Here is a 16,084-nt window from a genome sequence, read left to right on the forward strand (position 1 = left end):
TAACAATTTAACTTTGTTATTCTGAAACCTAAAGAAGTTACCAAAGTTTCCATTTCTCCTGGGTGTAATTCTCCAAGTTCAATTAAGATTTTCAGGGCAAAAAAAAAACAATAGTAAAATTTTTGTAATTATTTCAGGCACTTGGCTAAGTAAAAGGCCTGATTCTTGAGAAATATCTGTGCAAGCAGAACTAGAGGGGCCTATTTGCCTATTCCATTCCTCTGCAGATGGCCCTTGAACTATATAGCAAACATTCCAATTAATAGAACTGTAGAGATGCCATCCCAAATTAGCCTCTGAGCTTGTAATGTGACCCATTCATTTTCAGCAATCTCTACAATTATCTCAGTTATCAGAGTAATAGAAGATAAAACATTCTTACTCCACTTTAAAATGGCCACAAGGTGAGATTTGGGCTCTAGATTGTTTTCTTGGGCTCTATTTCTTTAAGGAAAAATGTCTGTTATTTACTTTGACTGAATTTTATATTCATTTTTATTATTGGTTTTCTAAAATTTTACAAAGAGATTCTTAAATGTGGCTTTCTTTTTATTTACCCTTCTTAACATTATAGATCTTCTTGAGTTTAAGGCTTGATGTCTTTCATAAGTTTGAAAAAATCATTCAGTATTAGCCAATTTCTTTTCTACCCCATTTCCCCTTTTTCCTCTCCCCCTGAGTGTTCAGCTACACATACTAGTCTTTTCCAACACGACCCATATAAGCTCTTACACTCCTTTCTGTATTTTCCATTCTTTTTTTCTCCATACATCAGTCTGGATATTTCTACTGATTAACCTTTCAATTTGTTAAGCCTTTCTTCAACTTGGTCTAAGTTGTGGTAAATCCATCTCTAGTTCCTCATTCTGGCTGTATTTTTCAGCTCTATAATATCTACTTGATGATTTAATATAATATCAAATTCTCTAGTGAACTCGTCATCTTGTAATGTATGTAAAGGTACATGTTAACACTGGTTATTTTCAAATAGATCTGGTAACTTCTATATTTGGATCATCCTGAGAGACTTTCAATCATCTGTTTTTATCTTTTGATCTTATATCTTACCAGTTTTCATACATAAAAAACATATAATCTCTGGATGATGTTTAATTTATACAAAGAGAATTTCCTTTATCCTTTGATACAAGCCTAGATTGAGAAAGACTGCTTTAATCCAAAGAGTCACTGAGACAAGGTAGAGATGGATTTTAGATTTTGTAGAACTTGGCCAAAAATCTGTTTCATCTCCTATTTTAGATTTATCCCTTTAGGTTCCAAATTGAGAACCTGGAGTTTGTACAAGGGAGATTTCCCTTTCAAGAGTCAATGGACTTCAATTTTTATCTCATACCCACTGTGGGACTGATAAAACCTAACCTAACATATTTAACCCCCTTTTGCTCAATTTACAGCACTCTTACTCTGGGTGGCCTAAAAATTAGCAAGTACTTCATGTGGTAAATTAATTATAACTGTTGAGATCATTTAACTTCCTTAATTCAGAAACTTGGCCTCCCTTCAGTTCAGAATAGAATGTCTTTGTAGGTTTAACTCTCTCTCTAGAACCTTAGTTCCTCATATCCTGACTCATTCAGAAGCAATCTAATTTGTTAAAAAAAAAAAATTATACTTGTCTAGGCTTGTCATAACTTTTCTTCCAAGAAGCAGGCACCTTTTAATTTCATGGCTGCAGTCACTATCTGCAATGATTTTGGAGCCCAAGAAAATGAAATCTATCACTGTTTCCACTTTTTTCCCATCTCTTTGCCATGAAGTGATGGGACCAGATGCCATGATCTTCATTTTTGAATACTGAGTTTTAAGCCAGCATTTTCACTCTCGTCTTTCACCTTTATCAGGAAGCTCTTTAGTTTCTCTTTGCTTTCTGCCATTAAAGTGGTAACATCTGCATATCTAAGGTTGTTGATATTTCTACCAGCAATCTTGCTTCCAGCTTTTGATTCATCCAGCCCAGCATTTAACATGATGTACTCTGCATATAAGTTAAATAAGCAGGATGACAATATACAGTCTTGGCTATGGCAAATAGTGCCACTATGTACATTGGGATGTACATATCTTTTTCAATTAGAGTTTTTGTGTTTTCTGGATGTATATCCAGGAGTAGAATTGCTAGGTCATATGGTAGTTCTATTTTTAGTTTTTTGAGAAATTTCCATATTGTCTTCCACAGTGGCTGCACAAATTTATATTCCCTCCAACAGTGTACAAGGGTTCCCTTTTCTCTACATTCTCATCAACATTTGTTATTTATGTTCTTTTTGATGGCAGCCATTCTGATATGTGGGAGGTGATATCTCATTATGATTTTGATTTGAATTTCCCTGATAATTAGCTATATTGAACATATCTTCATATTTCTGTTGGTCATCTGCATTTCCTCCCTTGAAAAATATCTATTCAGTTCTTCTGCTTATTTTTAAATCAGGTTGTTTTCTTTTTTGAGGTTGAGCTGTATGATTAACTTATATATACTGGATATTAATCCTTTATTGGTCATATGATTTACAAATATCTTCCCCTATTCACTAAGAGGTCTTTTCATTTTGCTGATGGTTTCCTTTACTGTGCAAAAGCCTTTACATTTAAGTAGGCCCCATTTTTTTATTTCTACTTTTATTTCCTTTACTTTAAGATACATACCCAAAAAAATTATTGCTGCAATTTATGTCAAAGAATGTTCTGCCTATGTTTTCCTCTAGGATATGTGTAGTACCTGACCTTACACTTAGATAAAAAGATTTGCGGTTTGCAGCAATTTGGATGGTCTCAGAGGGCATTATGCAAGTGAAACAAGTCAGACAAAGAAAGAAAAGTGATATGATATCACTTATACATGGAACCTAAAAAATACAACAGACTACTGAATGTAACAGAAAAGAAGCAGACTCACAGACCTAGATCTCCCCTCTACCCTGATGTTGGGAAAGATTGAGGATGGAAGGAAAATGGGGGGACAGATGATGAGATGGTTGGATGGAATCACCAGCTCAGCGGACATGAGTTTGATCAAACTCCAGGAGATAGTGAAGGACAAGGAAGCCTGACGTGCTGCAGTTCATGGGATCACAAAGAGTTGGATGTGACTTCTCAACTGAACAACAACAAACAGAACAAATGAGGGCTTACCAGTGGTATCAAGTGGGGCAGGATATATGGGCAGGCAAGTGCGAGATAGAAACTACTGAGTATAACACAGGGTGCTGCTGCTGCTGCTAAGTCGCTTCAGTCGTGTCCGACTCTGTGCAACCCCATAGACGGCAGCCCACCAGGCTCCCCCATCCCTGGGATTCTCCAGGCAAGAACCCTGGAGTGGGTTGCCATTTCCTTCTCCAATGTGTGAAAGTGAAAAGTGAAAGTGAAGTTGCTCAGTCGTGTCCGACTCTTTTCAACCCCATGGACTGCAACCAGGCTTCTCTAGAAATATGTATTTACAACATGGAAAATATAGCCATATTTAGTGATAACTAAATATTATATAACTTTTTAAATTGTACTTTTAAATATTTTAATTATTTTTTAAAGTGATTTTCTGATGAAACACTAACATTTTCAGTGGGAAAACAAAGTTTCTTTGGGGCTCATATTTTTTACTTGTTATTTAATGCTTACTTATCATTTTAGGTAAGTTGATTATCAGTCCCTCTATAATGAAGAAAATAACAGTTTTTAAATAAACAGATGATACAGTATTAGTATCCTAATGAGGAGCTGCCAGAAATAATGACTATTCTAGTGAATTACTGCCTGAATGTTCATAGATCCATACAAAGTTACTATTATGGATAGGCATTACATAATTTTCAGTGACAACTCAAAATCTAATTTGTAGCATTTTTACCTCACTGCTTCATTTGTGAAATATAAGGGGAAAAATGTATGCCATCCTTATGGTGAAAATAAATACAAGATTAAAAAGAATTAAAGAATAAGATAGAAAAATAAGAGTATTTTAAAATCTAAACAAAAATGAACAATTAAGTATTATGGGATTTTTGTTAGCATTAGAAAGCTAAAGCAATCAAAGAGAAATAAAACCAAGTAACTTAGTACCTCAAAGTTTTTTTAATTTTAATTCTAAAATAAACATAATCAAATCTAAATAAAATTTAAAATTCAGAGGCTAATATGATAACAGTTACAGAGAAAAGAGATGTAATATTAAAATAAACATTAAAGTCTAAGATGAAAATCTGAAGTGTGCAACTCAGATCAAGAAGAAATAAGGACTTCCTTTATGGTACAATAGTTGGGAACCTCACTTGCAGTGAAAGGGACATGGGTTCAATCTCTGATTGGAGAACTAAAATCCCACATACCTGGGACAACCAAGCCCAGTAAGCCTGAGTGCTACAACTATTGAGACCGTGAGCTCTGGAGTCCACATGCCATAACTAGAAAGTTCATGTGCTGCAATATCCCACATGCTGCAACTAAGATCCAACAGAGCCAAATAAATAAATATTTTAAATAAAAAGAAATAAAATGACAGAGGTTATTTTTTTAAAGATTGAAGGTTACAAACAGAGGAAAGAAATATAAACCCCAGATAAAAATCAAATGTAAAAACCACCTAAAAGATAGATTGACATTTCTTAATAACAGATTCTTCTTGGATTGGCAATACATTGAATACTTCATGGATAGAGAGCCAATGGAACAGAGAAAAAGATATAGCTCTATTTTTATCAGTGGGTAATTTGACTCAGAAGTTATTTATATGTACAGCTTTAAATATCAGGTATTTGGTTGTAAGACCAAAGCAGTTAGATCCCATGTATCAGAAGGTATATATATTTTAAAAGAAAACTGCCAAAGCAGATATGTTGAAAGTAGAAAAGAATAATTTAATGCCTCCTGGAGAAGGAAATGGCAACCCACTCCAGTGTTCTTGCCTGGAGAATCCCAGGGATGGGGGAGCCTGGTGGGCTACCGATTATGGGGTCACACGGAGTTGGACACGACTGAAGCGACTTAGCAGCAGTAGCAGCAGCAGCAGTTGGATATGAGGGGCTTCCTAGGTTGCTCAGTGGTAAAGAATCCGTCTGCAATGCAGGAGATGAGGGTTTGATCCCTGGATCAGGGAGATCCCCTGGAGAAGAAAATGGCAACCCATTCATATTCTTGCCTAGGAAATCCCATAGACAGAGGAGCCTGGTGGGCTACAGTCCACTGGGTTGCAAAAAAGTTGGAGAAGACTCAGCGACTAACCAACAAAATTGATTTCTACATTGTGATTATAAAAGTTACCTGTCCCTTTTCCATTTACTTATTAAATTTTTTTCTTCTCAGTAAATGTTTTACTGCTTCCTTCACATCCTTGTTCCTGAGACTATAGATTAAAGGATTAATCATAGGAGTCATCACTCCATAGAACACAGATACAAGTTTGTCAGTAGTATCCATGTCATCTGAATTAAGTGTCTCTTTAGACTTGGGCTTCATGTACATGAAGAGAATGGTTCCGTAGAATATTATCACCACAGTCAAGTGGGCTGAGCAGGTAGAGAAGACTTTGCTTCTCCCCTCAGAAGAGCGAATTCTGAGGATGCTGATAATAATTAACGTGTAAGAGATAATGATTAACAATAATGGTGTCATTGTGAATAAGGTTGTGGCCACAAGCATGATGAACTCGTTACCTGAGATATCAGCACAGGCCAATTTCATGACAGCCAGAATTTCACAGGCGAAATGATTGATGACATTATTCCTGCAGAAGGGCAATTGTACTACACACCCAGTTTGTACTGTAGAGTTGACAATTCCTACGATCCAGGAGCCAGCTGCCATGGGCACATAGGAACCCTTGCTCATGATGACAGAATATCTCAGAGGGTTGCAAATAGCCACATACCGGTCAAAGGCCATCATGCCCAGGAGCACACACTCTGTTGTCCCCATGGCCAAGCCAAGGAACATCTGCACAGCACAGCCAGAGAAGGAGATGGTCTTTTTTACTGAGAGGAAGCTCACCAGCACGGAGGGAATGAAGACAGTGGTGTAGCAGATGTCCAGGAAGGAGAGGTTCCCCAGGAAGAAGTACATAGGGGTGTGAAGGTGGGAGTCTAAGATGCTGATGAGAATAAGGGTACCATTCCCCAGAAGGATGACCACATACATTATTAAGACTAGCACAAAAAAGAGTAATTCAAGCCTTGGATAACCAGAAAGCCCCTTCAGAAAAAATTCCACCAGAATGGTTTGGTTTTCCCATTCCATCGTATGGTTTCTTTTTCACCTGTAATATATTAGAATATGTTAAGATGAAATATGTATTCTACTATGATTATATTCAACTATGTACCAGTGTAGAAGTACCATATACTCATAGGAAGAAAAGAAAATATAAAAAGGAATAGACCAAAGAAGGAAGAAAAGAAAAGTGGACCAAATAGAATAGAGAGGGGAAGGGAAGAGAAATGAACATATTTTCAAGCTACAAGCAATATGCCATGCAATTTATTGAATCTCATCAAGGTTCTGGGAGAGAGGTATCATCATCCACATTTTACAATAAATAAATCAAAGCAAAAACATTGAGTAAACTCAATTAAAGGTAAATTTAGAGCAGAGGTAAGATTCAAATCCAAGTCTTCCTTGCTGAAGCCTGAGCTTTTGGTCATATTTGTCACCACAAGTTAACCAAGGTTTAAAACAAATACGAGTATTGCATTATGTGTAACTGAAAAGTAAACTGTTTTTATTGGCTACAAAGCACCACTGGAGAAGGAAAGGGCCACTCACTCCAATGTTCTCGCCTGAAAATTGCATGGACAGAAGAGCCTGGTGAGCTCACATGGGGTCCATGGGGTCACAAAGAATTGGACATAACTTAGTGACTAAACAACAACAACCCCACACACAATAGATTAATGATCTTGTCACTTTTCCATGCTATACCGCTATGATTATTATCTGACTTGTCCATTAGCATGAAAAATTCATTAAGTCAGGGACTTTTTCTTATTTACTTCTACAATACCAGTATCTACAATATAACAGACACAGAGATAAGAGGTTCAGAAATATTTGTTGAATAAATGAATACAGTAAAGGACCAAATGACTACTAATTATTTTATTTATACATTACCTAATTTAGTCTCAGAAGCAACCCTATTAGGCAATTATTGCTATTATTAGTATTGTCATTTTCATTATAAAAAGGGAGAAAATGAGTAATTTGCTTAAGGTCAAGGTCAAGGTCATAGCTAAATAAGTGGTTGAGCCAGAACTTGAATTCAAGCCATATGGCTGTGGAGTTCAAACTTAATTGACCATTTTGCAGAAACTTGACTCACGGTCTAGAATATCTTATAATCTAATAGACAATACTAATATTTCAAAAGAAATATCAGACCAAAATAGGGGATTAGTCAGAAAGAAGAGTTCAAAATGGTGATTTGAGAACACTTTAATTCTTTATATTTTGAATGAAATTATTCATTTCTGTGACAAAACTATACCTATTAGTGTATAATTCTTCATAATTCTGTAGTCTCCCCTTATGAGTAGTTCTATCTACTTTTTCACTACTATTCTTAATTGATTTCTCTTTTCATGTGTTTCACAAGAGGTTTTCCCCTATTACAAGTTTTCTCCAAAAAAAAGTTTTAATGCTTTTGAAGAGATTTGTCCTTTCCACTTTGTTTCATTAATGTAGGTTTTTGTGTTTGTAAATTTCTTTAGGCTTATTTGGTATTTTATAATTTCATGAAATAAGAAAAACTATTTTTTAATATTTTATCTTTATCCTCTTTCTAGCTCTGAGTCATTTAAAACGCTTTGTAGATTTCTATATGAAATGTTCTTGTTACTGGTTTCCAGATATTTTTTTTCTCCTTCTGTCTTTAATCCAAGTGTTATCTAGATATGCATACCTAGTGATCAGATACTTTTATTCCATTTTATTATATCTAATTCATTTTATTATGATGAAAAATGTGACCTGTAATTCTAAAGGTATATATTTTTGGGTTCCACTTACTTGATCCATGTTGTAAATGTCAACAAAAAATATGAATTCTCTTTGGGGAGATATATTATTTATATGTATGTATATACACACACAACAATACATGTATACACATAATCAGGTTTATTAAATGCCCTATTCAAATCCTTGAGATTATTTTCTGTTATCTATATTTAATTAACTCTATATAATGATGGTTGGATGATTTCACTGACTTGATGGACATGAGTTTGAGCAAGCTCCGGGAGTTGGTGATGGATAGGAAATCCTGGCATGCTGCAGTCCATTGGGTAGCAAAGAGTCAGACATAACTGAGTTACTGAACTGAACTGAACTGAATAAAGTTTTACTTGTATATCTAGAATTATTTTATAAGCTTAGTTCTGTGTTGTTTAGTGTATACCTATTTATGGCTGATGAACTTCATACATTGTGAATGTTACAATTAATTTTTATCACATTTTGTATTTTAAATTTAAATTCTACGTTTATGATATTGATATCCAGGCAAGAATACTGGAGTGGGTTGCTATTTCCTACTCCAGGGGATCTTTCTGGCCCAGGGATTGAACCTGCATCTCTTACATCTCCTGTGTTTGGCAGGCAGGATCTTTACACCAGTGCCACCTGGGAAGCCCAACTTTAGCTCTCTTTGTTGTGTGTACTTTGTTGTGTGTACTCTTTGTTGTGTGTACTCGTGTCCAGTCCTTTGCGACCCTATGCACTGTAGAACACCAGGCTCCTCTGTCCATGGGATTTTCTAGGCAAGAGTATGGGAGTGGGTTGCCATTTCCTACTCCAGGGGATCTTCCTGACCCAGGGAAGTACAAAATGTGATAAAAATAGGTCAATTAATTATAACATTCACAATTTATGAAGAAGGTTATCAGCCATAAACAGGTGTACACTAAACAACACAGAAACTAAGCATATAAAAATAATCCTAGATACACAAATAAAACTTGATTATAAATATTTATATAGAATTGATTAAATATAGCTAGCAGAAAAATTATCTCAAAGATTTGAATAGCGCATTCAATAAATGCCCTGATTATGTGTATACATGTATTATGTGTATATATATAAATCATAATATCTCCCCCAAAGAGAATTCATATTTTTTGTTGACATTTTCAACTTGGATCAAGTAATTTGCTGCCAAAAATATATAACTTTAGACTTACAGGTCACATTTTTTATTATAATAAAATAAACTAATATAATAATAATTGTATAAAAATATCTGATCACTAAGTGTGTGTAACATATATGTGGATGTAAGTTGTTAATTCTTTTAACAGTCATTGCTTTTTATGAGCATATTCACTCCATTCACTTTAGAATACAATTATAAATGTACTTCATTTCTTTCCTTCCATATACTTTATTTTTATTACATACTTGTTTTGCATTACTTATATTTCCCACTTTCTTATTTCTGCTGACTGATTAAATTGTCATTCACCAATTGTTTGCCTTAACTTGAACACTTTGTTCCTTTTTTCCGTTCCATAAGTGGTGAGTTACCTTCTTTCTTTACTTTCACAATCTGACATACAGAGCAAACATTTGTTTGTAAAAAATAACTATTGCGTTGGCCAAAAAGTTCATTCAGGTTTTTCTGCACCAGCTTACAGATAAATCCAAATGAACTTTTTCAACTAGAATGCTCCTAATCTCCTAAATTATCCCTCAAACACCAAATGAGGATAGAACTACAAGCATACCCCACAATTCCAAGATGCTACCAAGATAAATTAGGAGAATCAAATTTAGATTAATTTGAAGATCAAAATATATATTAGCTAGAAACACACAAATGGATACATGAATTGAGGCTATTATTGCTAATTGACATGTTGTTACTCTATTTGGTACTTTATATGTTTATATATATATAAAATATACACACACATACATATATATATTGAAAGGAATGTTTAAGAAACTTAGTGACCAAATTAGTAAGGAACTTCTGCTCAGAGAATTTTCCTAATATCACTCACTTATCCTCTAGGTAGCACTGCACTGATGTCTTACAGGGATGAGCCATGGTTTCATTTCTCATGACCTTGCCTTCTCAAGGTAGGGAGACAGGAATTCTTATACATTCTCAGTGAACACATAAATTGGTGCATCCTCTGTGGAGGACAAATTGGCAGTGTTAAACAGAATCATAAATGTGTGTGTACATACACACGCATGCGCATACACACACGTGTGTGTGTTAGTAGCACGGTTGTGTCTGACTCTTTGTGACCCCATGGATTGGGGCCTGCAGACTCCTCTGTCCATGGGATTTTCCAGACAAGAATACTGGAGTGGGTTGCCATTCCCTTCTCCAGGGGACCTTCTTAACCCAGGGATTGAACCCAGGTCTCCTGCACTGCAGGGAGACTCTTTACCGTCTGAGTCACTATATGTGTCTGTACACACACACACACACACGTGTACACACACACACACACGTGCAAACACACACATACCAACATTTTTTTGCTCCTATGTAGAATACCTATAGAAAAATAAACAGGAATAGCTTGTTATCTCTAGGAAAGGAAATGAATACTTCATTAACAGAAATGGAAGGGAGGCTGTTTACTGTATGTTGTTCAGTACCTTTTAAACATTTTGATCCTTGTGACTATAATACCTACCATAAAATTAATTACATTTAAGCTAAAGAGTTCTTGTCTTTGAGATGTATAACCTTTCTCCTTTCATTTTTCTGATGACACACTACATCAAACCATCCATTGCCATGGGACACAATTACATACAGTTAAAAACTGTTCTTATTCAGTAGCACACCTTAAATGGGAATTGATAAAGACTAACAAGTCCTTTAAATATAGTCATAATTTAATATTCAAGATACTTTCAGTAGTATCATTAAGATTTTCAGGCCCATATGGATCTCCTGTCCCTCCATCAAACTGCAAGCTATCCTCTGATCTGGTTTAGAATCTATACTTCTACCCCAGTCATTTCCTTTCCATTAAATGTGCTACTACCTTTAGGAGCTAGTAAGACTCCTGGAACAAAATTACAGCTCAATAAATGTTAACTATTATTCTTGTTTCATCCACAAGACCAAAGAGCCGTCCCTCTTCAGAATTCTTTGTCCACCTATCTTTAAAAGGTACTTTGCTCTGAATCTCAGGTCTACCTTCCCAATTTCCAGACATAACTAGTCACTTCAGCATCACTGCAAACTCAACTTCATTTCTCCATTCTAAACTAATCTCCTGTTCCCAGCTCTTAATATTTTGTAGCTTTTCATAAAATTTGCATTTTGTTAGAATTTTTCAGGTTTTCTGGGTTACTGTGTAAACTACTTGAGACCCCAAAGGGCAGTAGATACACGTGAAGTTCATTGAGTAATGCAGGGTACACCTACACCTATAAAAATCATCTCTACAAAAACCCTTGTTCCATGAGCTGCCTACATGCTACATGATATTCTACCAAACTTATTCCATAATGTTGTTAGGAACACAGGCCTTGGAGGTAGGCTTAGTTTAAATGGTATCTCTGCCCTTTACTAAGCAGGGTGGCCTGGGCATATTTCTGATCATCACCTTCCCCAGCTATAGCATGAAGATAAAGATAGCACCTGAACCATATATTTGTTGATAAGATTAAATGAGATAGTATATATTATACAATTACCACAGTAATGGTTTCCACTATTAGTAGTTTCCTTTATGCCACTCTATCATGGTTCTTCCTTTGTTAGAGTCTTTTTACATCTTTGAACCAGTCATTGTCTTTTCCATGGCCAGGTATATACAGCCAAAAAGTTTAATCATGTCACACACAGTGTTCTGGCAAATGGTATTATGTTCATCTTACCATCAAATCCTAATACACTTTATCACAGTATATAACACTCCAGTCCTTTATCACACTCTGATCCTTTGGATGTCAACAAATTGAGTGGCAAGTAGGAAAAATCACTCATAAGGTTCAATTCACTCCATAAAAAAAAAAAAAAAAGGATTTTAGGGAGGCATTAGTATGTTCCTTGTCTTAAAAAGATAGCTGATTTTTTTTTTTTTTTTTTTTACTGAGACTGTGTTAACATTTTTAGCAAGCCTATAACATAAAAAAAAAAATAGAAAAGTCACTCATGTTTACAGTTATAACCTAATAATAGAAAAACAAATATTAAAAATAGTCACCAATAGTGTATGCAAACACACTAGGATAATGCTCAGTCAGGTCTCTTTCTGGCTATTCACTGCTTTGATAAATCATCTGTTTCAGATATGAGGTTTCTTTAAGGCAAATTGGTCATAGTTTTCCTCCTCACATGTTTTCTCTGCGCAAAGAGTCCCTAGCACAGTATGTGGCATACACTTCATCTTGCTCTCAGTTGATTGAGCCAAATGAAGCAGAGTTGCTGCTAGGGGACCAGGAAAGACTTGTTTGTTATGAATTTCATGCTACAGAACACAGAGTTCCCTCTCTACTGTGTAGTGAAGCTTAATTAGCTAAAAATGATAACAGAGTGTTCAAATACTGTGTGCTACTCTAAACAGCTACACACTGACACAAAGGAATTCATAACTACTGAAATTCCATTCTGTTCCTTGCTCAATGCCTTTGCATGTTAAACTGCTCTTGTGATCTCAAAAGTCTTTATTTCTCCCTACTAGCTCTCAGTGACTAGACCCTTAAATTCCATTTCCAATATTTAGTCTCTCTTCAGTGAGAAAAACATCTTAATTTCAAACTTGACACATTTAACCCATCAGTCTAACTCTTGCTTGTATTTGATAAGATTTGGTTCTTGTCTTTACAATAACTTACCTTCAAACCAGGTTCTGATCCTCTTTCTAGGTTGGAGCAACAATAAATATTTTTATCTTTCTTTTTCACATGTAGCCAATTTTCATGACTCCTCATTTCATGAACCTCTAAAGAAGCAGCTACTGATGAGTAATCATTTGCCATAGAAATTCACTCATTTGTTGACATCTATAGAAATATGCAGGTTGCAGGTATGATAACTAGGATAAATTCCTCTAGGTCAAATAAAGAATTGTTAGATTCCTCTAGTTCAAAATAGAAAGAAAATTAATATTTAGTAATAAATTTTAGGAATAGGACAACTTGCCCCTGAAGCCCAGGCTGAAATACAACCCCATTGTGGAGACTCACAAATACCTAAAGAACATGCTTCAGGCTTTGGAACACAATTTAAATGTTCTAAAGGATGTTTCTAAACCTCTGTGCAAAATTTTCAATTGCTTCATCATGAAATATGTAAAAACTTATGAGACTCCAGAAATAAAGCCCTGAAGACCTAATTACAGGAAGCCTATTACTCTGCTTCACACAGAATCAGGAGTCTTGTGCAATGTTATCAAAGTTTCCCCAGTTGAATTCTCTCTCTGTCTCTCTCTCTCTATCTCTGTCTATCTCTCCCCTGGCTCTCTCTTACACACATACTCATATTAACACACAAACACACCTACACCATTTTTGAAGTATAAATGGTTATTTACAGCACACAATTTCTTTATAGATTTTTTTAGAAACTATAGAATTTATAGACATTCACTTTATATATTTAGCTTATATAAATGCTGACTTTTTGAATAAACATATTATAAATTTCTAAAACTGAGACATACTGTAAAAGAAAATTTAAAAAAAAAATAAAGAAAGAAAAAAAAGAAGGAAGAGAAAGTAAGGCAAGGAAAGAAAGTATATCCTTAGGCAATACACACACAGAGACGTAAAGAACAAAGATGAAAATAAATTGAGACTTCTGGTTCAAGATGGCAGAATAGGACATGCACTTATCTCCTCCTGAGAGAACACCAACACTAGACTAGTTGTTCAACAACCATCAGAGGAGGACTCTGGATCCCACCAAAAAAGATACACCACATCCAAAGACAAGAAGAAGCTGCACAAAGACAAAGCTGCAGCGAGATGGTAGCAGCATGATAAAATCAAATCCCACACTGCCAAGTGGCTGACCCACACACTGGAGAACAATAATACCCAATAAGTTCTCCTACTGTTGTGAAAGTTCTGAAACCCACGTCAGGCTTCCCCTCCTGAGGATCCAACAAAGGGACTGGGAATGAGATAGAAATTGCTAGGTAGTCAGGGTAGGACTCTGAGACCTCGGTCTTGTTTTCAATAAACATCTCGCCCCATTAACCTAAAACTATACCTTTTGTCTCGAATTCATGAAACGTGTCCTTTTTCTGATAAATTATCAGCACTCAGATCCAGGAAAGGTTAGTAATTAACATCTGTTCCATAAGCTTGAGGGAAAAACAACTGGTGATCCATTCATCTTTAGCCCTTACATCTGGTCTACTTTTAAATGGCCAGGGGGCACGATAAAGGGTGGCAACTTAATCTAAGGATCAATATAAACCATTCAATTCGGTTGCTCAGTAGTGACTCTTTGCCACATCATGGACTGCAGTATGCCAGGTTTCCCTGTCCATCACCAACTCCTGGAGCTTGCTCAAACTCCACTGAGTTGGTGATGCCATCCAACCATCTCATTCTCTGTCACCCCCTTCTCCTACTGCTTTCAATCTTTCCTAGCATCAGGGTATTTTCTAATGAGACAGTTCTTCCCATCAGGTGGCCAAAGTATTGGAACTTCAGCTTCAGCATCCATCCTTCCAATGAATATTCAGGACTGATTTCCTTTAAGATAGATTGGTTTGATGTTCCTGCTATCCAAGGGCCATAAAGATGTTAAGTTAAAATGTGATCTTTAAACTGATTGGTTAGAAATGACAGATTTTAAGGACAGGAGCCAACCAAAAATGCACAGATCAGTGCCAGTAAGTCCTGTCTTTCTGGGGGACTATTTACCCCTCTCAGTGTTTATGCTATCTATGCAAGGAGATCAAGCCACAGTCAGTCCTAAAGCAAATCAGTCATGAATATTCATTGGAAGGACTGATGCTGAAGCTGAAACTCCAATACTTTGACCACCTGATGTAAAGAACTGATTCCTTGGAAAAGACCCTGGTGCTGGGAAAGATTGAGGGCAGGAGGAGAAGGGGACGGCAGAGGATGAGATGGTTGGATGGCATCACTGACTTAAAGGACATGAGTTTAAACAAGCTCCAAGACTTGGTGATGGACAGGGAAGCCCAACATGCTGCATTCTATGGGTTTGCAAAGAGTTGGACATGACTGAGCAACTGAACTGAACTGACTGTGCTGAGAGCTTTGTATTTTATTCTCTTTTAAAATAAATCCTATTCACTTGCATGCAACTGTGAGTGTTTGCATGTTCTGTTCATGAAGTTCAGCTCCAGAAATTAGAACTCAAGTTCCCATCTCAGGAATCTCCAGGGAATCTGGCCTTGAAGTTGGCCTTAGGCCTAATAACTATCAGGGAGGGAATGCAATGCCACTCATCAGCAAATAATTGGATTAAAGTTTTATTGAGTAAGGCCCTGCTCATCAGGGCAAGACCCAGTTTTTCCCATTGCCAGTCCCTCCCATTAGGAAACTTACACTTACCTAAAGCTGCAACAAAAAATGATGACTTGGTGTGCTATTGAGGTATGCTGTTGCTGCTGCTGCTGCTGCTAAGTCGCTTCAGTCATATCTGACTCTGTGAGACCCCATAGACAGCAGCCCACCAGACTCCCCCGTCCCTGGGATTCTCCAGGCAAGAACAGTGGAGTGGGTTGCCATTTCCTTCTTCAATTCATGGAAGTGAAAAGTGAAAGTGAAGTCACTCAGTCATGTCCGACTCTTAGCGACCCCAAGGACTGCAGCCCACCAGGTTCCTCCGTCCATGGGATTTTCCAGGCAAGAGTGCTAGAGTGGGGTGCCATTGCCTTCTCCAATAAATGAAGGCAATTCAGAATCAAGAAGTAATTTCCAAGAGAGGTGGTAGATGAACTGATCCTTAATTTGTGAGTAAAAACTTGAGAAAGAAGGAATATGGGAAGAAAATTTCAAGAAACAGAACTAATAACATCAAGAGTGAAAGACAAGACATGGCATGATGAATCCAGGGAAAGAAAAACTCTGCATCAAAGAAACCTAAATAAAGGGGCAGATGGGGGTTAGGGGAAGA

At 36.3% G+C, this 16,084-nt stretch overlaps 2 protein-coding genes across 2 annotated transcripts in view; one reads left to right on the forward strand and one right to left on the reverse strand.

Moving 5' to 3' along the window:
- LOC147367703 (olfactory receptor 13D1-like) overlaps positions 1-16,084 on the forward strand; it is an 83,327-nt gene that overhangs the window by 25,194 nt on the left and 42,049 nt on the right. The gene's annotated exons all lie outside the window — the stretch shown is intronic.
- Positions 5,290-6,246, reverse strand: LOC147367705 (olfactory receptor 13C2-like). The gene has a single exon (XM_086414169.1). It carries the CDS (start codon positions 6,244-6,246, stop codon positions 5,290-5,292), a length of 957 nt encoding a protein of 318 aa, XP_086270295.1.

The sequence above is a fragment of the Bos grunniens genome, chromosome 8, assembly GCF_055505025.1.
Source record: "Bos grunniens cultivar Pamir isolate PY7600 chromosome 8, Bosgru_T2T1.0, whole genome shotgun sequence".
NCBI classification, from domain to species: domain Eukaryota; kingdom Metazoa; phylum Chordata; class Mammalia; order Artiodactyla; family Bovidae; genus Bos; species Bos grunniens.

Excerpts from the sequence above, each read along its gene's own strand:
- LOC147367705 (XM_086414169.1), bottom strand. The coding sequence starts at position 6,246 with ATGGAATGGGAAAACCAAACCATTCTGGTGGAATTTTTTCTGAAGGGG.